At 44.2% G+C, this 26,279-nt stretch overlaps 1 protein-coding gene across 9 annotated transcripts in view; it reads right to left on the bottom strand.

Moving 5' to 3' along the window:
• RIN2 (Ras and Rab interactor 2) overlaps positions 1–26,279 on the bottom strand; it is a 231,250-nt gene that overhangs the window by 59,950 nt on the left and 145,021 nt on the right. For 6 of the 9 annotated variants that reach the window (XM_044263530.1, XM_044263531.1, XM_044263533.1 and 3 more), the window contains one exon: positions 3,721–3,821. The exons of 1 other annotated variant lie outside the window; for it this stretch is intronic. In XM_044263530.1, the coding sequence (XP_044119465.1) occupies positions 3,721–3,821 (101 nt within the window). Of the gene's footprint in view, positions 1–3,318; positions 3,442–3,703; positions 3,822–26,279 lie in introns of those variants that run through there. 2 more of the 9 variants (XM_044263537.1, XM_044263538.1) reach the window with 2 other exon arrangements.

Here is a 26,279-nt window from a genome sequence, read left to right as displayed (position 1 = left end):
GGTTAAGGAAAGTCAGATCCTTCTCTACGCTGCTTAAATAACAACCCAGGGAAGGCAGGATGGGTGAAAGCAGAGGCCTGGGCATGTGTCTCCTGCAGTGGTGCTAATGGGGGAATCTTAGCAGGTAGAACTCCAGGGTCTGGAGATGGATAGAGCACAGGTATGAGAGTTGGAGAGGCAAGAGGATGGCTGTGAGGCCCAAGCACCTGCAGCCATGGTCACTGGGATGGAGAAGACCAAGGAGGACGCAGGGTTGTGAAAGGAAGTCAAAGACTCAGTCTTGGTCTTTGTTAAGTTTGAGATACCAGAGGTCAGGCTGAATAGACAGCTAGATGCAAACAACCAACCTAGGGATATAATTTGGGAATCACCAATATACATAAGGTATCAAAGCCACAAGACTGGAAGGGATTAACTATGAAATTACCAAGTTCTCTTTTATAAACATATGGTATGTACTCTCTGCCAGCATTGTGAGAAGTTCTTTACAGCTATTAACTCACTTAATCTTTCTTGCCACCCTCAAGTCAAGCTCTATTATTACCCTCATTTCACTGATATGCACACGGAGGCACGGAGACTTTTAAGTAACTTGCTCAAGGTTAGTAGGAGAGAGAAGAGGCCTTGCGGAGAAGAGAGGCTGTAGGCTTGAGCTCTGGGTGCTCCGGGGTTAGGAGGTGAGGGAGGTGAGGAGGAACAAGCTGGAGACTACAAGCAGCAGCAGGTAAGAGAGGAAACCAGGGTGTTTGGTGTTCCCAAAGCCAAGCCAATCGAGGGTACCTGGAAGGGAAGGTAGATCAACCGTGTTGGAAGACACTGACATATCAGGAAGTCAGAACTAACCACTGGATAGAAAAGTACCATCTTTTTTTCCACTAGCCTGGTTTTGAAATTAACTTCCTCCCATTTTTGAGTGCAGGCAACAAATCCCAGTCGTCTGCACAGTAGCTGAGTCTCTGTCACCAGCAGAACCCCCAAACATTTTCATTGTTGGTGAGGAAGTACTATTTCTGGCCATCTTTGCTTCTAGATGACAGTAGTTCCTAGACCTTGTTATTTAATGTGTTAATAAAGAAGTACCCATGCTATGAAACCATGCATTTTAAGAATTCTGATCATTCTACTGCCATAGAATTATTTTCCCTATGTCCTCCTGCATATTTTATTTTATGCATTTAACATCTTAATCTGAGAAAGGGGTCCATAAGCCATGAAACGGTTAAAGACTATCTCAATATTAACCACAAAGGAGCAAGCAAAAGCCAGTGCAGGTATTGGAACAGCCTTCCTAACCTAGGGCACCAGTGTGGCACTCAACCCAGTGTTCAACAAATGAAGGGACAAAGATACTTTGTGGTGACTGTGGCTGGGGTAGATGAGGCTGTTACCACAGCTCACACTCGCCGAGGATGCCACAACGAAGGCGATGTCCCTGCATCTGTGCAGCAACCAGAACATGCCCAGCCAAGGTCCCGGGGAGCGGGGGGAATCCTCCTTCTCTCTGCAGGGGTTTCACTTGTGGTGGCTCCCCTGCTCTCACCACCCCCTTTCCTTTCCTTCCGTCTGTCATTTGGACTGCTCTGTGCCAGGCTGCCTGCTGTTTCCCTGTGGCCAGAGCTCTGCTCTGCTTTCATTTTGGGAACAACAGAAGGTCCTCTCTATCTTACCTCTCCAATATCTGACCACCTAGACATCGCCAGGCAAAACAGAGGAATTAATAGCGAAGTCACCACTCCCAGCTTCGGCAAAATCGGTGAGAGACCCCAGCACAGAAGCCCATAGCCTCATTAGTCAGAAAAGTCGCACATCGGTAGAATGAGGGCCCTCCCGGAGGTTCAGCTCTGAGGGTAGTTAGGAGAGTCAATGAGCCGTGACGCACTTAGAACAGTGGCCAGAACATGGTAAACGCCGTACACATTGTTCAAAAAAGACAATCTTGCCTTTTCTCTTTCTTCCCTACTGAAAAAAGCAGCAAGTAAAATGCATCTGAAATCTCATGAATTCATTGCTAACCAACATAGCATTTAAGAGTAAGTGACATTAACCGGAAAAACGTTGCTATTATGGAATGCTCAAAGTCATTCTTATTTGAAAATAAAAAGATAGTGATGTTAATGACAAGATGGCAGCACAGCTCTCCCAGCCTGGTACCTAGAGCAGTCAGACATCGAGATCGTGATGTGCTGACACAACATCAAGTCTTCTAGCAAACCTAGCATCCCTGGGCCTTGCACATGGGATGGGGGTGAGGGGGGATACTGCCACTGGTGTCCATCACCTGCAGAGTTTGGGGACTATCTGCAGTGCTATGTTCCCTGGATGGAGGAGAAATCAGCCACTGAAGCTCTCTTCTTTGCCCTTTGCCACCAACCCGGACTCCCACTTCAAGCTCAACAACGCAAAGGGGAAAGGGAAATCCCCTGACTAAAGGTCCACTTCCATTGAGTTTGGTGCTATTCTGAGTATGAGGTGGAGAGTCTTTAATCAAAAATCACTGCATATTTGTTCAGTTAATGGAGAAAAAAAGTCAGCCACTGAGGTCCAGGGGAATCAGACAGAATGCCTGGGTGCTGCAGAAAGAAGTGTGGGGACCATTTGGTCTACTCCCTGGCTTTTTTTTTTTTTTTTTTTCCCCTGTATTGAAGGGAAGGAAATGGAGGGCATGTGGCATTTCCACAGCTAAGGGGGAATACGGTTCTTCCAGAAGCACAGGAAAGTTAAGCCACCGCCTTCCAGCTGCAAAGTGCCCCCTTGCAATTGCCTGCTCTCCCTGCAGTCTAGGGCAAGGAACAAGTTGGGCTGGTTTGAAACTTGCCTGGGCAACCAGCACCACCTGGTTCCCCTGCCCTTGCAGGATTCCTGCCTGTCTCCTGACTCGTGAGCAAAAGCCACTCCGTGAAGCTCACCTTCACACTGCATCAGGCTCCCTCGACCCATTTCCTGGGAAAAGAGGGGAAAGCTAACAGTGACCCTGGGCTCGCAGGCACCCGGTGTCTGCATCATTCTTGTAGTGACCATATTCTGTTGCCTTTGCTAGCAATGAATTGCAGTATCCAGGAGCTAAGATGCGGTTGGAGTGACCTTCTCCAACCTACCACCCCCACCCACCCTGACCTCTGCACTCCCATTTCCCAATAAAGACCAGTCCCTTACAATTTACTCAGCTCAGGTGCGACATGAACACAACACGTCGAGCTTAACAAGCATCGCATGCTGCCCCCCATGTTTCTTAGTTATTTACAACCACATCCCAACTCTAACACACTGGCTCATATCTTAGACTCATGGCTATGGTTAAGAACTGGGTATTTTTCTGACCTGAGAACGCAAAATGAGTCCATCCTCCTTAGGACGCCCCTTTAAGCCTTCTGGAGACTGACACGGGCTACACTGAATTCTACTTTGCACGCGGAGGATCCTGTTGCGTTATTGTTTCCAACACTGTGAGTAGGTGGATACGACAGACAGAACTTTAGGTTTCCGGGTTCTGGTGCCAGGAGGCATTGAGAGTGTGTAAAGTTCAAGTGCCTTCAAAGTGATTAAAATAAACAGACAACTGGTTCCCGGGCCACTCCCACCTCCTACAGAGAGCTTCAACGGGACAGGCCACCACACTCCCAGTTCCCAAACTTCTGAGAAGCCACCGAGACGGCAGTCCTCGTAGCTGCTAGGGTCCACTCAGCCCCCATCTGACGCCCGGCACCTGATCGTCTCTGTCACCTGTGGGCTTTGCTGGGTTCCAGTCCATTCTTCAGGCTGACATCTGTCTGCACCATCTCCTGTTTCAGTTCTCCGATCTCCGAGACGATTGTGTCAATGAGCTATTCAAAGACAAAATAGTGTGACGTCAGGCAGTGGAAGAGGCGTGCCCAGAGCCCGGGAGCTTCAGCCGCTTCCATAGGAGCGCAGAGAAGACCACCTTTTTTTTTTTTTTTTTTTTTAAATCCCGGCTGTGTGAATTTCCTCTGCCCAGAGGAAAGAAAATAAAGAGGGTGGGAGCAGCTTTTTCTTTTAAAAAAAAAAAATTAAAAAAAGAGGAAGAACTTAGGTTTCGGTACTGCCCTAAGAAAAAGGATATGACACCCAGTTTGGTTTCTCAACATGAATACAAAGAGGAATAAACAAATCCTGGTAAAAACCAGGCTTCCACATTCATTTTGTCAAAGTCAAAACTCAAGAGGAATTCCCTGAATTAATATTTATACAATCGTGGCTCTGGCTACAGAAATAAGCCTATTTGTTTTTGTTTCTGGTTTTTTTTTTGTAAAGATTTTAGTTATTTGAGAGAGAGAGAGCATAAGCAGGGGCGGGTGGGGAGAGAACTGCAGAGGGAGAGGGAGAAGCAGACTCCCCGCCGAGCGGAGGGCCCGATGCAGGGCTCTATCCCAGGGCTCTGAGATCATGACCCGAACTGAAGGCAGATGCTTAACTGACTAAGCCACCCAGGCGCCCCAGAAATAACAATATCTAAGACATATAGTTTGCAATCAATTTCTAGACATTAAGTTACTCCTCCTATTCTTTGCTTTTTATTTATTTATTTTTTTAATAAAGAAGACTGTTCGGGGAAAGGGAAGAGAGGGGGAGATGTGCCCTCCTCTTGCAGAAGGTTCATGTGTGCTTGTATCCTCTACCCACACACCTGAGGAGAGCCTACATCAGCCCTCGAAGGCTGGCCTAAACTCTTGAGCCCACCGAACCCCTCAGCTAACAGAATCCTTCCTGGTGCTAACTAGGCACTCTCTGTGTCCAGCCCTGTTATCATAGTATGTCACTGCTCATTAGTTTTTAAAAATTATAGTTATTTTTTACATGTTATTTATGTCATCATGTAATAGATTCAATAGTTTCAAAAGAAGTATTTTTTTTAAAAATTTCTCCATTTTAGGGGTGCCTAGGTGGCTCAGTGGGTTAAGTTTCTGCCTTCAGCTCAAGTCATGGTCTCAGGATCCTGGGATCAAGCCCCTCATCGGGCTCTCTGCTCAGCAGGGAGCCTGCTTCCCGCCCCCTCTACCTGCCTCTCTGCCTACTTGTGACCTCTCTCCCCATCAAATAAATAAATAAAATCTTTAAAAAACTTCTCCATTTTAATTCCCAACACAGCAAGCATCTATAGCTATAATCCAAATGAATACAAGCTCTTTGGGGCCCTCCATAATTATTAATAGGATAAAGGGATCCCAGGGCTCTAAACTCTGACAATCACTATTCTAGCTAAAGTGTTATCTTTCCTCATCAGATTTATCCCACCTGAGCGTTGGCCGAAAATTCATCGAAGCTTATAGGCTGTTCTAAACTTTGACCCCATCTATTCATTCCGTAATTCAACAAACCTTTATTGGCACCCACTTCATGGCAGGTGTAAAAGCATGAAAGTGGACATTTCTCACAGAGATGATATTCTGGTAGAGCACAGACCACCGTCCTGAATACTGAGAAGTGCCAGGATGAAAACAGAACAGGGTGATGCTGTAGGGGGCAGCTAAGTGGCTACCGCTCTAGGTAGGATGGGCTGGTGAGGGTGGATCTTGGAGGAAGTGATGGAACCCTGAAGGACAAGGGAGCCATGAAGAGATCAAGGGGAGATCTCTCCATACAGAGAAAGTACCAGAGGCTAGGGAAGCACATGTCAGGAGAGGAAGGACCAGAGCTCATTGGCATTCTAGATCAAAGTACACATACATCTGAATTTTCTACACGAAGAACCATGAAAGGGCTTTAGGAGGGGAAGAAATATCTTTTGTTTTGGTTCTAAAAAGATCACTTTGGCTGCCAGCTAGAGGAGAAGCGGCAAGACTGGTCTGAAGGCAACCAGTTTGGATACAGGCAAGAGAGGTCCAGTGGCTTGGACCAAGGTGGTAGCAGAGGCATTCGAAAGAAGGGGGGATATCCAAGAAGGTTTAACATGGAAATTGATAGACATTGGTGGACTTGATGTAGGAGTAGTAGGAAGAGAAGACTCAACAGAACTCCACATTTTTTACTTGATTATCAGACAGATGACAGTGCCCTTGACTGACATGACGAAGGGTCAGGTTTGAGGAAGAAATCGAGTTGGATATTAGGTCAGTTAGGTCTTGATTTTCTTATTGGCCATTAAATAAATTTGGTATGTAGTTTTGGACATTCAGTATGGAGATATTATACATTTGGGTCAGTGGCATATGTGCTGGCATCCCCAAGCCCTGTCACAGGGAGAGATGATCTGAGGGGAAAGTGGACATGGAGAAGGAGTCCCTGAAAATAGCTCTGCATGCTCCCAATGCTTGGAGGTCAGAAGAAGGGAAGCCAACCAGATCCTCCATGCTTGAGCCATCCTTGCTGTGTGTGCCTGGGATGCAAGCAGTAGGCGAACATTCCAGAAGCATTGAGGACCCAGAAGAGAAAATGACCAGGATATCCTTCATATATATATATCCCACTGGCAAAAATTTAAATGCCTGATAATATTTGAGAATATGTGAAAACAGGAACCCCAAGTCCCACTAGAGGAGTCTTATTTGCAGAGCCCACTTTGAAGAGCAATATGGCAACATCTTAGTCAGAGACACACAGACCTCCTAGATATGCACTCTAGAGAAATCCAGGCACATGGGTGGGAGGAGACTTTTATGAGAATATTTGCTGCACCATTATTTGTAAGAAAACCAAATTATAAGCACTTAAATGCCCATCAATAACAGAATGGGTAAACTGAGGTATAGAATACTATGCAGCAGTTAAAATGAATGAACCAGAGCTATCAGTATCAACACATATAAACCGAAATGCTCAAAAGCTTCTCATAAAAGCAAAAAAAAAAAAAAAAACGTAAAAAGGGTTACATTAGGTATATAAAGTTTAAAGCCATTCAAAACTGTACAATACTATGGTGTTTATAAATATACACATAGACAACTCCAATGTGTGATATGGGGGTTATAATCTTATTCCACGATAGTGGTTACCTCTTGAGGAGAATGGATGAAGATGTTCACAGGTCAAGGGGATCAACGACTATGAGATTTTATTTCTTAAAATGAAATGGCAAAATGATAAGCTATGACAGAGCTGAGTGACATGTGCTTAGCAGTATATGTGAGTTTTTGTATCTTTATTCATATTCAAAATTATTAGGAAAAGAAAAAGGAGTGCTGTGTATGAAAATGGAAGGAGATGGAAAGATTGAGAAGGTGGGCATGAGTGGGGTGAGCAAAAGCAGTCTGAGGGTCTGCTGAAGGTCCCCCAATCTGGTCTGGGTCATCCTCCCATTCTGGGCCATGGCTATTGTCCTGGCCAGGAAGTCACACACAGGAGAGTCACCCATGGCCTCGGGAAAATCTGGGAGAAAGAGTGCCCATCCCCAGCAAGGAGACAGGTCACTAGGCAAATCAGCCTCTCCACCCTCAGTCACCTTCACGGCCACCATATTAATGTGAACATGAACATAGCCTTCCCCAGGAAAAGCCCTTGACCTTCTCTGGCCAGACTGTCCCTCCTAAACACCTGGCGTCTGTCCTGGTATCAATGATTGGATTTGAGATGTTTCCCAAATTTTCCCAGACACATTTGTGTTTATTTGTGTTTCTGATACCTGTAGATGTTTGTTCACATCTTGTATGCTCTTAATACTCTTTATCTTTAAGGATAGGCAGAGATAACCTGCCACCCACAAACGGGGGCGGGGGAGGCAGTTTTAAGCTTTGTCATGTTAAGACAACTGCAGTTTCTACAGGAGTGCTTTAATCAAAATTGGTGTCGCAACCAACACTTCTCCTTACACAACCCCAGGCCCCACCACATCCCTGTAGCCGTCTAGAATTCCTACAAGACCGGGAAGGGGCCGCTTAAGCACCCGGCAGGTGCACACCGTTCTTCACTACCCTATCTGTCTGCCCAGAACATGTGGGGACACTTGGGAAGGTCCACGGGGCCAAGTGGCTCTTGCTCTTACTTGTAAGATGGGACATCAGACTGCAGGCCACCAAATTCGTGAGATGGTGGTTCTACCAAAAACACAATATCTGTATCATTTCCAAAAAACTCCAAGTTGTGACGAAGGCCACAAACCAGGAGACAGACCCGGAAAAGCACTGGCCATCAGAGTTCACTCTGATAAAGCCAGGACATCAGTCTGTGCTTGTTACCTCCCGCAAAGAGGTGGCGTGCTTGCCTTCCCATGCAGGGACAGACAGGCTTCTGTGCACAACAGGAGAGAGGGAGGCAAGCCCGGGATTGGGTCTCTGGATCCCCTCCCTCATTCTACTCAGCAACCTCTGTTCACCCCTCTCTCTCCCAGGTGAGCATTTGTGCATAATAAAGTAGGGGGGTGGAGACTGAACTGTTCACCCTGGTGATTTCTATGCCAGTTGGCATCCAGGCCAAGGGCAAGAGCAGTGCTTAAGAAGGTCCAGGTTCTCTCCTCTGAGATCATACCCAGGGCTCAGCCCAGGCAAGGCTGGGCGTGCCTTGTTCCAGGCTAGAGTGGGAATCTACACTAATTTGTACCACTTTGCAATCATTCTGGTAATCTCCCCACAGGCAGGAACCTCCTTTGAGGGGCCACACTGCCAGTGGCAGCTCTGTACACTTTCAAGGATGTCTGGTTGCAGCAACTGCCTGGTAGTTTGGCAGCATGGACAGTGCTGAGGGCACCAGCTTGGGGCTCAGAGACCCACCTTCACCCATGCCCCCACCCCGGTGGTTGTGTCCTGAACCTTGTTACTAATTGTGAGCCTTGCCATGAAGCAGAGTGATACTAGAGGACACTGCAAATAGACACAGACACCTGCCAGCCTGGAAAGAGGCTGGGAGCAGACCAGGATCTACAAAAGACCAGCATTTGTGGTATCCAGTCTTCCTCTGACAGCTGCCCAGAAGTCTCTAATCTCAACATCTGCCCACTATATGCCTATTTTCCGTGACCGGGGACAGAAGTCTTGATGCCATCCATCCCTGTTCCCACGGGATGCTGGAGGGACTCCACATCTTGTTTTCTTTCTTTTAGGGTTAGATAAGGGAGGGAAAAAAAATCTCTTGAAGGCCAAGAGGATAAAGTGTTTACAGAGCAAGTTCTGATAAGGCACTCTTCAAATGGTGAGGCAAACTCAGGAATGTTATCGTGCTTTGCAAAGGGGATGCGTTGCTGATATGGCGAGGACTTGAAAGCTAGGGTATGGGAAAAGTCAAGTGTTTTGCTCTCAGCTCTGGAATTTCTATTCCCCTAGTGTAGCTGCTTGGCCTTGGGGTCTGTTGGGCCTTGATAGCCCCATCAACTCTGTGGGAGCAGACCTACCTCCAGGTCACGAGAAACCCTATCACCCGAACAATCCCTCTCCTGTCTATTTTGGTGAGCTGGGGGAGCCTCATGGGCTGGTGGGTACATCCCATGTTTGGGGCTCTTCTAAAGAAGTCTGGAAAATAATGGGTTCCTTATCAACCTTCAGAATGATCTTTGCTCCAAGGAATTGTCACCACAGAATCAAACAAAATAATGAAGGCTTCCTTCCACTTGCAGAGGAATGTCTAGAAAATGCTGACAGCGCATCTCAAAACCCTGTCCTTTTTTTTTTTTTTTCCTTTCTAAACTTTGTATGCCACACCCACGAGGGTGTTTGCATTTTTATTTTTGAAATTTAATTATAATTGCATGAATACATTCTCATTGAAAAACACAAATTGTTGTTATTAAAACTAATCTGCCTTGACCATCACCCATAATCCTTTTCACTACCCAGAGGTAACCACTGTTACCAGTTTTGTGCACGCCATTCTCGAATGGTATCATTCTGTGCTTTCTCTACCCAATGGAATTGTACTGATGCATTGTCCTGTGCTTCCCTTATTTTACTCAATGGAACGTGGGATTTATCTACATTGATATATAAAGCCCTAGCTCATTCACTTTTTTACAATTTTTTAAAAATTTATTTAAATTCAATTAACTAACACACAGTGTATTATTAGTTTCAGACGGAGAGTTCGGTGATTTATCAGTTGCATATAACACCCACTTGTTTTGTTCATTATATCATGTGCCCTTCTTAATGTCCATCACCCAGTTACCCCATCCCCCTACTCAACTCCACTCCAGCAACCCTCAGTTTGTTTCCTGAGATTAAGAGTCTCTTATGATTTGTCTCACTCTCTGGTTTCATCTTGCTTCATTTTTCTCTCCCTGCCCCTATGATCCTCTGTTTTGTTTCTTAAATTCCACACATGAGTAAAATCATATAATTATCTTTCTCTGATTAACTTATTTCGCTTAGCATAATATCCTCTAGTTCCATCCATGTCGTTGCAAATGGCAGGATTTCTTTTTTCATGGCTGAATAGTATTCCATAGTGTATCTATAGTGGTATATTTATCCATTCATCTGTCAATGAACATCTGGGCTCTTACCATAGCTTGGCTATTGTGGACATTGCTGCTATAAACATTGGGGTACACGTGCCCCTTCAGATCACTACATTTGTATCTTTAGGGTAAATATCCAGTAGTTCGATTACTGGGTTGTAGGGTAGCTCTATTTTCAACTTTTTGAGGAACCTCCACACTGTTTTCCAGAGTGGCATCACCAGTTTGCATTCCTACCATCAGTGTAGGAGGGTTCCCCTTTCTCTGCCTCCTTGCCAACATCTGTTTTTTCCTGACTTATTCGTTTTAGCCATTCTGCCTAGTTCATTCATTTTAAGTGGGCTAGGGCTATGCCACATGGGAATATACCCAGGGATAAACCATGTATCCATTCTATTTTGACAGACACTTAAGTCATTTCTAGTGTTTTGCTGTCACAAGCAGGACTACGCTAAACACCTCTGTATACTATGTGAAACCTCATAGAAAACGCTGAGCTCCACTCATGTAAGAGGTTATAAGGTGGCACCGTGTGGCTCTCCAGGTGGCCATGCTAAGCTCTACTGCCTCCACCATCTTTGAAAGTGACCCCCTCATTTGTCAGTGTTTGATTTTATGAAACTTTTAAGCTTTGGCCAATCTGATGAGCATAAGTGACTTCTTAATGTTTTAATGTGCTTTGCTCGGATTACATTTTTTGTTGTTCATTTGTATTTCCTCTGTTGAGGAAACTGCCTGTTCATTTATATTGCTCATCTTGGGGTTTCCTGGTTTCTCTCAGACTGTGCGAGTTGTCGATCTGCATCTCTTGTCTCAAATATTTAAAAAAGATTTTCTCTCAGATTGTTTAAAATTTCCTTAAGCTTTTAATGTTGACAGAATCAAAAATTTTTTTATTATGACTTTTGTTTATTGACCCTTGCCTAGGAAGACTTTTTTTTTTTTTAAGATTTATTTATTTTAGAGAGAAAGACAGAGTGAGTGAGCAGGGGGAGGGACAGAGGGAGAGAAAGAATCCTAAGCAGACTTCACACTAAGCATGGAGCCCAATCTCATGACCTGAGCTGAAATCAAAAGTCAGAAGCTTAACCGACTAAGTCATCCAGGTGCCCGTAGGAAGACATTTCTTATCTTGAAGGTATAAAGTTTCCTCTTTTTTCTGCTGACACTTACATATAGTTTTGCCTATTTCTATATAATGTACTTACTTATAAGTAGGCCTTTCATTCATCTGGAGTGTAATTTTATGTGTGGTGTGAAGTCAGGACAAGGAGGGGAGCGATAACTCGAATACGGCCCATGCTAGGTTCCCTAAATCCTTAAACCCCACACTCTGAGATGGCTCTGTCTGCCTCAAGGTGCCTTCTACAAGCCAGGGAATATGTCAAAGGGCCACCACTTTCAAACATGCCCAGAGGCTGGGGATGGCCCGTGAGGCAGGAGTTAGAACTCTGCCCTTGTTTTTTCATTTTTATTTTTGTTTAATTCCATATGGAGAGCAAATGAACTCAATTGAAGAAAGGAGCATTTCTTCAATAGTCCATCTTAGCCATGCTGATTCAAAACATCCCCTAAGCACAGCCAGAACCTTCCTATTTACTAAAAACAACATTCACTATCTTTTAGTTCTATTTTCTGCCTTGGTAAGAGGAAAAAAATACCTCCACATACCCAGAGAAAAAGGTAATATGCAACCCAATCCCAAATCCTCCTCTGAGTGAAGTGAAGTGAGTGGTTTGATCTGAATAACTTTCCATTTTTAGCTCCAAGTAGAAAAGAGTAGTGTAAAAAATAGAAATACTAGGCCCCAAATGGAGTCACTTGTGCAAAGACCCATGTCGCAAACCCGGGCTTAATGCCTAACCGAGCTGCACGTCCAGCCTCTCCCAGGAGTGGTATTTTGAACCAGTCTGCAATTTCCTAATCAATATAGACAATGTAAACTGAAGGACAGATGCCGGCCCTTCCCCCAGAGGGCCTGAAACAAACCTTCCATTTGTTTATGACTTCCTTGTCCCTACTCCCTTCTGCGTAGGCATGTCTTCCACTTCCCTGGAGCTCCTTTCTGTTTGCTAGACAAGGCGCTCCCGCATTCAGAAACTGCTGGCCAGTTAGACCTTCAAGTTTACTCAGTTGAATTGTGTTTCCTAAACAGCAGTATTCAGAGGAAACGAACACAAGTGGGAAAATCTAATATTTAGAAGCCAAATCTGGCTAAGTTGACTGGCCTGGAATTCCTTCAGCTCTGTAGCTTCAAGCAGTGTGTCCTCGAATAAATCATTTGACTCCTTAAATTTCCTCATCTGTGACCTGAGAACATAATGAGGGCGGCTTCTTGGGCCTCTTTAAGAGTGTGTTGAGGTGGGGGCGCCTGGGTAGCTCAGTGGGTTAAGCCTCTGCCTTCAGCTCAGGTCATGATCCCGGGGTCCTGGGATCGAGCCTCGCATCGGGCTCTCTGCTCGGCAGGGAGCCTGCTTCCTCCTCTCTCTCTCTGCCTGCCTTTCTGCCTACTTGTGGTATCTCTCTCTCTGTCAAATAAATAAATAAAATCTTAAAAAAAAAAAAACAAGAGTGTGTTGAGGTGATGCAGACAAAGTCCACAGCCGACATGGGTTTTTATTATTTGCTGCTGGGGAACGTGCTTACCAATTTACATTGCCACCCATAACAAAAAAGAAAGAGGCCTGGCTCAGAGGGTACTAGAAGTACAGAGTGGGATTAAGGTAGCAGGATGTGTTGGCTCATTGTATCTGTTGGGGGACACAGGTCCTTGTACTATGCCCATGAGAAAGACCTCCACGTGCTATGTCCCTAGAGGGCACGTCAATTCGATGGGGCTTCTTGGGGCACATCAAGCATGAGTGTTCTTAAAGTGGATAGAAACATCTGAAATTAGGACATTTCCAGAAAATTCAGGACCTGGTGTCCTTTGTGTGCATCGGTACCTTCTGGGTACACCTCAAGATGTTGATGGACCAGGTTTTCCTGGCCTTTAGCCTCTTGGAGCTTCCTCAGCTCTGAAGACCCCCACAAAAATCATGCAGCACAGTGGCCTCTCCCAAGACCAGTGTTCCCACCAGAGGGGGCCCCTCACGCTTCCCAAGAGGGGTCAGAAGAAGGAACCTGGCCCTACACAGCCAGCCCCAAGGCCCCTGTCAAAGCATGGCTTTCAAGGAGCCAGAACCTGCTTTGTTTGGTGCACAGAGACCAAGAAGGACCCCCAGAGTCAGTTCTTGACCAAGAGCAGATGGGTGCTGAGGTATATAAGTGTCCCAGCTCCCACTCCTCTGGTGGAGACATCTGAGAAGACCTAAACTGTCCCCAAGCTCCCTTTAAGATGGATTCAAAGTTATCTTCAAGAGGACTTTGCTTGAAATTGGACTCTTGTGTGACCTCCTTCCTGCCACATTCCACTATGGTTTCTCTTGAGCACTTCCTGATAAGCCACTTCCATAAAAATCTTTAGCTCTGTACCTATTTTTGGGGAACCTGACTAAAGATAACCCCCAATCTTCACCCTTGGCTCTCCTTTTTCACCATTTGAGGTGAATGGTCCTGCCTGTGGGTTATTCCTAGATCCAGAGACTCACTCAAATGCTCCCACCAGCATATAAATCCCAGAGTAGGAACCTTGTCTGTTTGCTCCCTGCTGTATCTTTGGAGCTCAGGCCAGTCCCTGGCATAGATGAGTTGTTGAATGAATGAGCGCTCTTCCTTCTCTGCCTTCCTCTTGGTAACTTCCCTATTCATTTTCCTCCTAGACCAAGGCTAAATCAGGACACGGAGTGGGTGGAGCTCCAGTTAGTCCATGAGAAGCTCAGCTGAACAGGGTGGGGAAATCACTGACATGGTGGTGGCCACTAAAGGCCACTGCCCAAGGGTTTTCAACTATTTACCACCAACAACCAGCTATGTGGCTGCGTATCAGAATGCACTCTCTTCTGATCCAACGTTAAATGCTCACAGAACAGAAGCCATTGGCTTTAAAACACAGTCCCACTTATGACTAAGTTGTAAACTGCTTCTACTGACCTGTAAGAGAGGCCCGGATTGGCTCTGTCTGGCCAGACAATCAACACCAAGTACACATAGGCCGTGAGGGCCTGGGAAGCCCACGCTGGCATAGATGCTGCTCATTCTATGCAACTTCTAGAGGCAGAGCCCAGAGTTTTTTGAGTTTTGTTTTTCACCATATTTGAAATGATTCTGTAAACACTAATAGAACTTTAAATTTAGTGTATCCTGGTGTGGGGGAAGTTTTTTAAGAGATCTTTTTTTAAGAGACCCAGCGTCTGTAATTCAATACATAAATCATGGAAGCAACTTACATGGCAGCGTCTTGAGAAGTCATTCTGCCAAGGTCCTAATTTACATGCTCAGTTGTCTGAGGCCAGTATTGTGTTCAATTCTTCAGTGACTCAGAAGTCACAGATTGTCACCATTTTACTGCTCATGGCTTTGAGTTTTAAGGTTGAGCAACAAGCTAAATAGTAGAAGGGCCACAAAGGACAGGGTTCTAAGAGTTGGCCCCGATGAGTTCTGAAGCCCTGGTTAGTTTCAGCATTTGTGTTTGAAATCTGATGTTGCATTTGTTTCTTTAGGTTTTTACAAAATGTTTATGGAGTGCGTATTAAGCATCACGCTCTGGGTCTGCAGTAGGGAAGAAAAACAAAAATACAGTGTGCCCCATCAAACTGAAAACACTACTAATTATAAGACACCCTCTTATTTTATATGTCATCAAGAAAAAAAGAGCTGGCAATTATAACTATGACACACCAGGGACTGCAGCATACAAATGATTTCAGAGACATTACATTTTGGAAATCAGTAAATCTTGGAACTGAAGTGTGCTGATCTACGTCTTTGTGGAACTCAAGTTGGAGAGGCCTGAGGTTGTGTGGGTCAAGAAGCCTGAGGTTGTAAGTGGCTTGTTTTGTTGTCTTGTCAGTGACAAACCTGCTGTGTGGGGACTAGCATCTTGGAGTTTACAATTTGGTGTCTGGCAAGATGGTCAGCAGGTATTCAGGCCTTCTGGGCTCCACGTAGCATCCTCTCCAGGTGCAATAGGGCTCTCATGGAAGGCATTCTACCTTGACCATGGCTGGAAGCCTGGCAAGAGCAGATTCCCGCACCCTGAGCAAATACTTCTGCCCCAGGTTCCTGGGAAACATGAAACATGATGCCCACTGCCATGGGAAATAAAACCTGAATGAGGGGACCCTTTGGCCTTCAACAATTCAGAGGAACTCCAAAGCCAATGGAGCTTTGGGTGGATTTACCACTGAGATCAATCTTGTCCATCCATAAATCAGTTCAGCCACAAAGGGTATGTCCCTGCAGTTAACAAAACTGTGCAGAACTTGATGCAAACGAAGTTCCTTTCAAAGTCATAGTTGGGCACTGTATAATAAACCTACCTAAGGGTCACCTGGAATGTCATTTTGTTTAGCTCTTTTCTTTTGATTAAAGCCTGCACTCTTTACAGTCAGATGCAGAACATATAGAAAATCGTTAAGTTGCAAATAGTATTTGTTCAGCAGAAAAGATAAAAAAAGGTTTTAATTTTATGGCCCTGGATAAGTTTAGCCACTTTTGTACTAGATAGAGGCACAATTGTGAAACCGCAATTGTTTGAAGGTCAAAAGATGGTTGAATATTAGCAGTATCAAGTTTACATCTAAACCTTACAAAGTTAGGGACGCCTGGGTGGCGCAGTTGGTTGGACGACTGCCTCTGGCTCAGGGCGTGATCCTGGAGTCCCGGGATCGAGTCCCACATCAGGCTCCCAGCTCCATGGGGAGTCTGCTTCGCTCTCTGACTTTCTCCTCGCTCATTCTCTCTCTCACTGTCTCTCTCCCTCAAATAAAAAAAAAAAAAATTGTTTAAAAAAAAAAATAAACCTTACAAAGTTAGACACACAAAACTGGCTAACGGCGGACATCAAAGCTGGTTCAACGTGGGATTCTTTTGTCCCATGACTACTGACCAGTCTCTGCCATATGGAATTGGTTTTAATATCCTGTTGACTTTTTCCTTTAATGAGTTAAACTGATCTTCGATACCCAGTCCCTAAGGAGCTGTATGAGAATTATAGTTGTCACTTTTGAAAATGATCTCTAAAGTTTTTGTCCTCTCTATCTTTGAAGGTCATCCATTCTAAAATACCTGCCAACTGTGGATCCCAGGCCTAGTGTATGCATGGGGGGAAGGGTGTTCCTTAACCTCTCTGAGCTTTAGTTTCCTCTAACATTAAATAGATGTAGGTATAGATATACAGTGGACTATTACTCAACCATCAAAAAGAAAGATATCTTGCCATTTGCAACAACATGACTGGAGCTAGTGAGTATAACACTAGGCAAAATAAGTCAGTCAGAGAAAGACAAACATCATACAATTTCACTCCTATGGGGGAACTTAAGAAATAAAACAAATGAGCATGGAGGAAAAAAAAAAAGAGAGAGAAGGAGTAGCAAACCAAGAAACAGACTCTTGACTACATAGAGAGAACAGATAGATGGTTCCTAGAGGGGAGGTGGGCAGGGGGATGGGTGATGGGGATTAAGGAGGACACTTGTGATGAACGCAGTGTGTTGTATGGAAGTGTTGAATCACTGACCTGTACACCTGAAACTAATATTACACTGTATGTTAACTAACTAGGATTTAAATAAAAACTTAAAAAAAAAAGAGATCAATGAATTTCTAACACCTCTTCAGGCTCACTCTCTTACTGATCATGAGCTGTCCTCCTCTGCCTCTCAGAGTGCAGTGGCATGAATATGGTCACATTCACTTCCCTTTTACCACCTTCAGCTTTCTATAAGCCTGGGGGGAGAAATAATGACTCACCCTTTCTGGAAGCCAATCTGAACGTATACATCATCAATTTATGTATGAAAACTGTTGAATTTAGCGTTTCTAATTCTAGGAATTGACCCAAAGAAATAATCCGATATATAGCAAAGAGTGTTCTTGGCAGCATCACTGATGATGGTGAACCAGGACTAAATGGCTAACTGCAGTGGACCGGTTAAAGTACAGCACAGAAATGTACTAAAATATTATGCAGTCATTGAAATAGTGATTCTGTTGCTCCTAAATACAGAAAACAAGCTGACGGTGGTGATCCACGGGAAGGGGCGTGGGCAGGTAGGTGGGACAGGTGAAGAGGGCTAAGAGACATAAACTTCTGGTTGCAAAATTTAAAGGTCCTGAAGATAAAAGCACTGCATAGGAAAGAGAGTCAATAATATTATGATAACGTGGTATAAGGACAAATGACAATTATCCTTATCATGATGAGCACTGAGTACTGTACAGAAACGTCCAATCACTATATTGTACACCTGACATGAACATAACATTATATGCCAACTTTAACTCAAAAATACATTTTAAAATGGTGATTCTGTTATATGTTTATTGATATGTATAATACATGTCAACATATCAATATAGTGATAAATATTAAGTGGAAGAAAAGATGCAAAATGGCATGTATTCTCTGAGCCCATTTATATAATACCTTTATCTACGGATTTATGGAACACAGCAGATAGAGCCAAATTCTGGATGCTTAGCATGTAGATCCAGGACTCATTTCCAGATAGGGCAATTAGTGGTGGTAAAATAATAGGTAATCTTTTCTTTCTTCTTTATAGTTTTCAATTTTTCTGTAAAAAGCACATTTTTTTCCCATTGGAAAAATAGCTATCTTCATTTTGGGAAAAACAGAAGTAAAAGAGCAGTTCGGTGAGTGGGATTCATTTACAGAGCCTGGAGTTAAGAGCACAGCAATTAGACAAGTTTTCTTGAGAGCACGGTTGGGGGGGTACCCCTGTGATCTACCACTCTACCAACAAGGACTTACATTTGCCAAACCTAGGACCAGAGATACATCAGCTGGTAGGTGCAAGCCTTGACAACACAAAGCAAATTAAGACATCCTGCCATGTGTGAGGGATGGAATTCCTCACTCCCTGAAGCCAGTGCCATGCCAAGCAGAGTGGTGCCTCACCCAGCCAGTGCACCTTTCTTGATGAATCTACTCAGCTGCCTCAGTATGGAACAGAAGGCCCTCCTCATTCCAAAATATCACTTTGTATTTAGGGAAGTGTTCTCTCTTCTTTTCTTTCCAGTTGCAAAAAAGGGAGTAAGCTCGGAGCTATAATGTTGCGGTGCCCCACCACTGCTTCCGACTCAACCATTCCAAGTGCCTACCAAGTTCAAAGGCATGAGAGAGTCTGGGGATGTGTTCCAATTAGCATTTCCCCAGATGTTTTTTGCTCAACACCAGCCGTGTAAGATGTGAGCGGGAGGGATTTCCAGACGGGGACTGTCCCCATAACACTGGCAGCATCCAGTGAAACCAGGGTAAGCATTCACTCAAACAAGGTCACGGTGGGCTCTTTGGGGGCTTTGAGATGCTGGTGGGCAGCATGGGTCACCAGGAAGGCAACGGGGTGTGCAGAATTCCACAGACCTGCCGCCCTACCACCCTTTGCCAATGACTATTTCAGCGAAGTAGTGTTCTGCAGTACCTCTTAGAGAAATGCTGACTTGCAGGGATGCTGACATGGCCTCTGGGGGCAATAGCTGCTGTATGCAGCATTTCAGTTTTAACTGAAACAAAAGCAAAGCCATGAAAAACCCATGAGGAATGCATGGAGTAAAGATTCAAAGGCAAAGGAGCTGAAGAGGAAGCAAGAAACTACGACTTGCAACATTAAAGGGAAAATTTTGAAATAGACCATTGAAAACTTGTTTTCTGTAAGTTGAGTATGATAAAGTCCTCTGAGCACATATATTTAGTTTAGGGAAGGAAGAAGGCAGAGGGATTATGAAAAGGGAATTTGGACTTTAAGAAAATGTGAAGGTCAGTCATTCCAGTCTTGTGAAGATGATTAGTAACTCTGAGGGGATGAATCACTGAGGCTTTGAAACTTGTTACAATCCAAAGGGTTGGTTTGTTCCCCATCAGGAACTGAAGCTTTGATGCAGAGATCTGTGGAGGCACCCTGGTCTCATGATTTCAGATTAGATATGCTAGCATGTGTGGTTAGTGCCTTGCCCATAACCCTCAGAGGCTACCGCTCCCATAAGCTGTGATGGCTTTGTACTGCAAGCACCCAGAAGTCTTTCCCCAGGGCTTGCAGATGCTCTGGCCAGGAGAGCTCAGAGCAGGGTGACTGACTCCTGGTGCATAAAAACCCCAGCTTCCTCACCCTTGAGGAGACAATACTCACTACACAATTTCCCAAGACCAAGACCCAGAGGCTGCTTTCCGTTCTTTGTCCCACTCCCCTACTCCCCTGCCTGAGCCCCCACTGTGATCTCCTCCCAAATAGACTACTGGTGTTTCACATCCTGTTTCTGAATTTGCTACTAGAAAATCCAACCAACGTTTTTCTTTTTACTATAAATTCAGAGCAAGATGTCTTAGGCTATTTCCTCCATCTTGGGCATCCAGGTGCCTTCAGCACCCCTTGGGGATTTTATTCCTTCCTAGTGTTCTCAGGTAATGAGTATATGGGGGTGCCTTGGAGTATTCCTACCACCCTTCTTTGGTTTAGGTTATGGGACCAGAATTGAAGAGAGTATTCCAGTGTTAACCTGGTCTCATCTGCTCTACCACACACACACACACACACACACATACACACACTGATAAAGAGGTTGATAACTCTCTTACTATCACTATGAATAAAATTAACAGACTAATATCCACCAGACTAGTGTTTCTCGAGCTGGAATGTGCACATGCATCACGTGGGGGGCTCATTAAAAGCAGGTTCCAACCCCTGGGTCCGAGGTAGGGCCTGAGAATCTGCACTTCTAATAAAAGCTTGACTGATTGATAGCCCACACATGGAACAAGGTTCTAATGGGAGCCCAGAAGACAAGACCCATGCTTTTAATGTCAGTAGATTCAGCATCTTGTCCAACTGGCCACATAATGGATACCCAATATATATATTGGTTAAATCAATTCTTGTAACTATTTCATTAAGAATTCAGTCCACTAGTGTAATTCAGCTGCCCAACTGCAGACAAGATAGCAGCAATATTAAGTGAAAATTCACAAGGAAAAATCTTTCTGATGGTGAGAAAGTACATACTGGGACACTGGTGATGTCAGTGTATAGCATGGGTAGATAGGTAAATCTGAAACGTGAGTCACTGTCAAGGAACAGACACTTCTCCAAAGAAGACATACAGATGGCTAATAGACACATGAAAGAATGCTCCACATCACTCGGCATCAGGGAAATACAAATCAAAACCACGATGACATACCACTTCACACAGGTCAGAATGGCTAAAATGAATGACTCAGGAAATGAAAGATATTGGCAAGGATGCAGAGAAAGGGGAACCCTCCTATGCTGTTGGTGGGAATGCAAGCTGGTGAAGCCACTCTGGAAAACAGTATGGAGGTTACTCAAAAGGTTAAAAATAGAGCTACCCCACGACCCAGCAATCGCACTACTGGGTATTTATCCAAAGGATACAAACATAGTGATTCGAAGGGGCACCTGCACCCCAGTGTTCATAGCAACAATGTCCACAATAGCCAAAAGAGCCCAGATGTCCATCCATGATGTCCATCTTTATCCACGAATGGATAAAGAGGACATGGGGTGTGTGTGTGTGTGTGTGTGTGTGTATGCTACATAATAATATAAATAATATATAAATACTGGGTAGTATTTCACTATATATGCATATATATACACATATATGCATATATATATGTATGTATGTATATATATATCAAAAGAAGAAATCTTACCATTGGCAACAATGTGGATGGAACTAGAGGGTATTATGCTAAGCAAAATAAATTACAGAAAGACAAATACCTCATGACCTAACTCATATACAGAATAAAAGAAATAAAATAGATGAACACAGGAGAAGGGAAGGAAAAATAAAATAAGATAAAAATAGAGAAGGAAGCAAACCGTAAGAGACTCTTCACTCCAGGAAAAAAACTGAGGGTTGCTGGAGGCAGGTGGAGTAGGGAGATGGGTGACTGGGTGATGGGCATTAAGGAGGGCACTTGATGTAATGAGCACTGGATGTTATATGCAACCGATGAACCACTAAATTCTACCTCTGAAACTAATAACACAGTATATGTTCACTAACTTAGATTTAAAGATTTTATTTATTTATTTGACAGGTAGAGATCACAAGTAGGCAGAGAGGCAGGCAGGGAGAGAGAGAGGGAAGCAGGCTCCCCGCTGAGCAGAGAACCCAATGCAGGACTCGATCCCAGAACTCCGAGATCATGACCTGAGCTGAAGGCAGCAGCTTAATCCACTGAACCACCCAGGCGCCCCACTAACTTAGATTCAAATAAAATTTTTAAAACGTGAGTCACTGTCAACTCATTTACTGGAGACCTGCTGCCTTTAGGGTAATGGGGCTGAATGGACAACAAAAGATATTTTCCTGTCACAGAAAATGCTTACAATGTGATTGGGAAGAAAGGACAGAAATAAGGAACAGGAATATGTATCTGGTGAGTGGTCATAAATGCTAGTAATACCGACAATTTGCATTTACTTGACATAACTCACTTGGCTCCAAGTATAGCCCTTTGGATCACTAAATAGGTTGCACTGTTACTAAAAAGGTTGGCCCCTTCCAGCCAGCAAACACAGGGAGCTGCATTTTGCAAGACAGACTTGAGTTTCACTTCAGCCCTAGCCTGTACCCATCACAACACACACACACACACACACACACACACACACATATGCATCTTGTGGGCCGTGAGTCCCAATAAGAGAAGTTTTAACATTCTGATTCAGGGCAAAAGAACTATGAACATGTTCTTTATTTTTGTGTGTGTGTGTGCTTTTTTAAAAATTTAATTTTTTTGTGTGTGTGTTCCAAAATTCATTGTTTATGCACCACACCCAGTGCTCCATGCAATATGTGCCCTCCTTAATCTTTAAAAACAGAATCTGAGCCATGTTTGTAGCAGCATTACTCACAAGAGCTAAAAAGCGGGAAGCAACCCGAATGTTCGTTAGTGGATGAGTGGATAAACAAAATGTGGTATATACAGAAAATTGAATACCTCTCTGCCTCCAAAAGGAAAGAAACTCTGATGTTTGTTACAACTGGATGGAAATTGCAACAAATGAAACGACCGGCACAAAAAGACAAACAGTGTATGCATCCATTTACGTGAGGTATCTGCAAGAGTGCAATGCACAGGGACAGAAGCAGACTGTGGTTACCAGGCGCTGGGAGGAGGGGAATGCGGAATTAGTGTTTAATGGGGTCAGAGTTTCAGTTCAGGAAGATGAAAACGTTCTGGATCTGGATGGCGGTCACGTTTGCACAACAGTGTGAAAGCAACACTGTGAGTCGGACCATGTCACAAATTGTTCACTTAAAAATAGTTAAAATTGGGGTGTCTGAGAGGCTTAATCGGTTAAGCATCTGCCCTAGGCTCAGGTCATGATCCCAGGGTCCTGGGATGAGCCCCACCTCGGGCTCCCTGCTCAGCGAGGAGCCTGCTTCTCCCTCTTCCTCAGTCTGTCACTCCCCCTGTTGGTGCTCTCTTTGCCCCCACCCCAACAAATACATAAACAAAATGTTTAAAAAATAGTTAAAATCGTATATTTTATGTTGTGTATGTTTTACCATATTTTAAAAACTCAGAATCCATAAAAGTCAGAAAAGAGGGTATCAAAGTTTTTATTTTGTGTTTTTACAAATGTAGAGACCGATAGGAAGGAAACAATTCGGAGGAAATGATCTCTGATAACCCAGCAGCACCCTTTGAACTCTGGGTTGCCCTAAGAAGGTAACAATCACCTAAAGCAATGCCCAAGAGAGGCATCAAATGGAAAGAAGAGTAACCCTCTCAACAGCACTTCCACTGAGTCCATATAGAGACAGATTGAGGGCCAACCCTAGGCAGGCACACTCAGATGGTTCCTCTCGATGGCGGGGTGGGGGGGACAAAAATGCAGTCCCCTCCACCGTGCCTCTCTGACATCTTGGGGTCTCCTGTTTCCCGATGACATCAGATACAGGATGGAGAAGAAAGGCCTGAGCTCACACACAAAGATTAGGAATTATCATCCAAGCAAAGGATGTTGGGAATCTTTCTAATGTTGGAGGCCCCCTGGAATCAGGCAGCTGGGCTGAGATGCTCCAAAGGGCTAGACCTGGCCCACCAGTAGAAGCATCGGCCAGAGCAGGAGGTCTGAGGCTGGCGTCAGAGCTGGAGAACTGGGTGGAAGCTTTTGTGGCTATGAGCAACGGCCGCACATCCATGTGCTGAACTTACACTCTGAGAATTGTCCATCCTGATAACCTAGGGACTGATAGGGTTTTTTTGGTTGGTTTTTGTTTTTAAAGATTTTATTTATTTATTTATTTATTTATTTATTTATTTATTTGAGAGAGGGAGAGAATAAGTAGAGAGTATGGGGGGAGTGGCAGGCTCCCTGATGAGCAGGGAGCTGGACACGGGGCTCAATCCCAGGACCCCAGGATCATGACCTGAGCAGAAGGCAGATGCTTAACTGACTGAGCCACCCAGGTGCCCCAGGGACCAATGTTTTTGACATCATATACAAAGCACCATTTAGAACCAGTACCAAGTAGGTTGCCTTTGTCATGCCTTTATCATCAAGCTGGATACTGACAGATGCATGGATGCTGGATATTCTTTCTTTCTGTATGCAGGTTACACTTTAACAAGTTCAAAATACAATAATAAAATAAATAAAAGAATGTGGTTTGAAGATTCAAGAATCATGACCCCTAAATGCACAAGTGAGCCTGGGGTGGATCCAGAATGAGGGGATAAGAAATTCCATAAGGACATAACCGGGGCAATCACCAAACACTGAAGATGGACTGTAGGCTAGAGCAGTGGTGTAGCCACATTTAATTTCTTGGGTTTGATCATTTATGGTGCATATGTGAAACAGAGTCCTCACTCCTAGGAAATACACACAGAAGGGTTTAAATGGGTGTGGTGTCTCCAATGTATTCTCAAATGGTTCAAAAAATATATCACATATATGATAACATATAGAGGTAAAATGTATATATTTATGGAATAGTTACATAGTTATACAATTGCTTGTGCAAGTGTGTATGTTGAAAGAGAGAGAGAGTGCTTAGCTGGCTCAGTTGGTCAAGCATGAAACTCTTGATCTTGGGTTCATGAGTTCAAGCCCCACGTTGGGGGAAGAGCCTACTCAAAAAAAAAAAAAATGGGAGAGAGAACTTAGGTAAATGGGGCAAAATATAAACAACTAGGGAATGTGGAACTGGGGTAACGGGTATAGAGGAGTCCCTGGTATTATCCTTGCAACGTCTATGGAGATTTGAAATTATATAGTACATATGTACATGAAATTACACATACAAACATACAAGAAATCTCTCATGCTGTTTTTGCAACTCTTCTGTAAATTATACCAATAACTTCCCTCCTCTACTGTAAGCCCCAAGGGGGGGAAAAATTAAAACGATGCACAAAAGAATGAAAACCCAGCTGCCAGACTTCCCTAATTTTTGCTAGCACATCTTCAAAGCTCACTATCACATTCTTCCTATTGGGAAATCCGTCCTTTGGAAAGCTCCGTAAGCTATGTTCCTTGTCCTCAAAATCTGCATCAGTGTGCCCTTAGAATGCAAACCAGGAAGTGTTAGTTGGGCCACACTGAACTTCTTCCTGCCCAAGGCTGCGGAGCCCTGACACCTGGCGGAGCCGTGGCCCCTGAGCATGCCAGCCTCACCCAGCAGAGCCCCCAATGCAGTCAACGCTCACTGACCACCAGGCAGTCCTGCTGACCAGGCAGTCCTGCTGAGCCCTTGAGGCACACGTGCCTGGTGGCAAGAACAGCTGGGGATCCTCCCACTGCAGGACCTAGGGAGCCATCTGGAAATCCTCATCTGTAAACGGGGCAGGGGTAACTTGGTGGGAGGATAGCAGAGAAATAGCCTAAGGAAGGTGCCCAACCCTAATCAGCCCATGCCAGCACACCATCCACAAAAATGTTCATCTTTGGGGCGTCCGGCAGGCTCAGTGGGTCGAGCATGCCACTCTTCATCCTGGGGTCAGGGATTTGACCCCTGCACTGGTGTAGAGATTATAAATAAGTAAACTTCAAAAAGAAAAAAAAAAATGCTCATCTTTGATGGACTCACCCAGCACTTGGCTGTCACATTTCCAGAAAAGAAACAATTTAAATTTCATCAGAGTTAACTTTTGTGTCACTTGGAAAAAATAAAAATGTTTCTTTAATTCTATATTGAGGGTGGTGGATTAAAATTTTTTCAGTATCTGGAAAACTCTATATGCATTTAAAATGGTCTTGGCAGTAGAGCAGGAAAGGGCTGTGGTGAGTGGATGGGGTGGAGAAGACAGTGAAGGGAGCCCAGAGGAAATTATAGACTAGACTGTTCTGGTAGCAGGTATATTTGTGTTATGTCCTTTGGCAGATTCTCAGCAAAAATGTGACAGCAAGCATGGTATTCCCCATATTTTTTTCTGTCACCCACTCCCTAAATCCAGCTCCTTCAGACACAGTTGATCCCTGAGCACATGGGCTGGCACACTGACCCCTTCACGCAGTTGAAAATCCAAGTATAACTTTGAACTCGCCCAAACCTTGATTAATCACCCGCTGTTGACTGGAGACCTTAACATAAACAGCCAATTGACACATTTTGTGTCATGGAATGTATCCTTACAATACAGTAAGCTAGAGAAAAGAAAATGTTATTAAGAAAATCATAAGGAAGAGCACATACGTTTACAGTACCGTAGGACACTTATCAAAAAAAAAATCCACATGAAGTGGACCCGCACAGTTCAAACCTGAGCTGTTTGATACTCAATAAATGGCCACTATCCCTCCAAATGGAAGGGAAGATGGAACAGTCATGGCTT

This window comes from Neovison vison, chromosome 8 (genome assembly GCF_020171115.1).
Source record: "Neovison vison isolate M4711 chromosome 8, ASM_NN_V1, whole genome shotgun sequence".
Taxonomy (NCBI): Eukaryota; Metazoa; Chordata; class Mammalia; order Carnivora; family Mustelidae; genus Neogale; species Neogale vison.
Note: the sequence above shows the minus strand (reverse complement) of the source record. Positions and strands in the feature narration are given on the sequence as shown.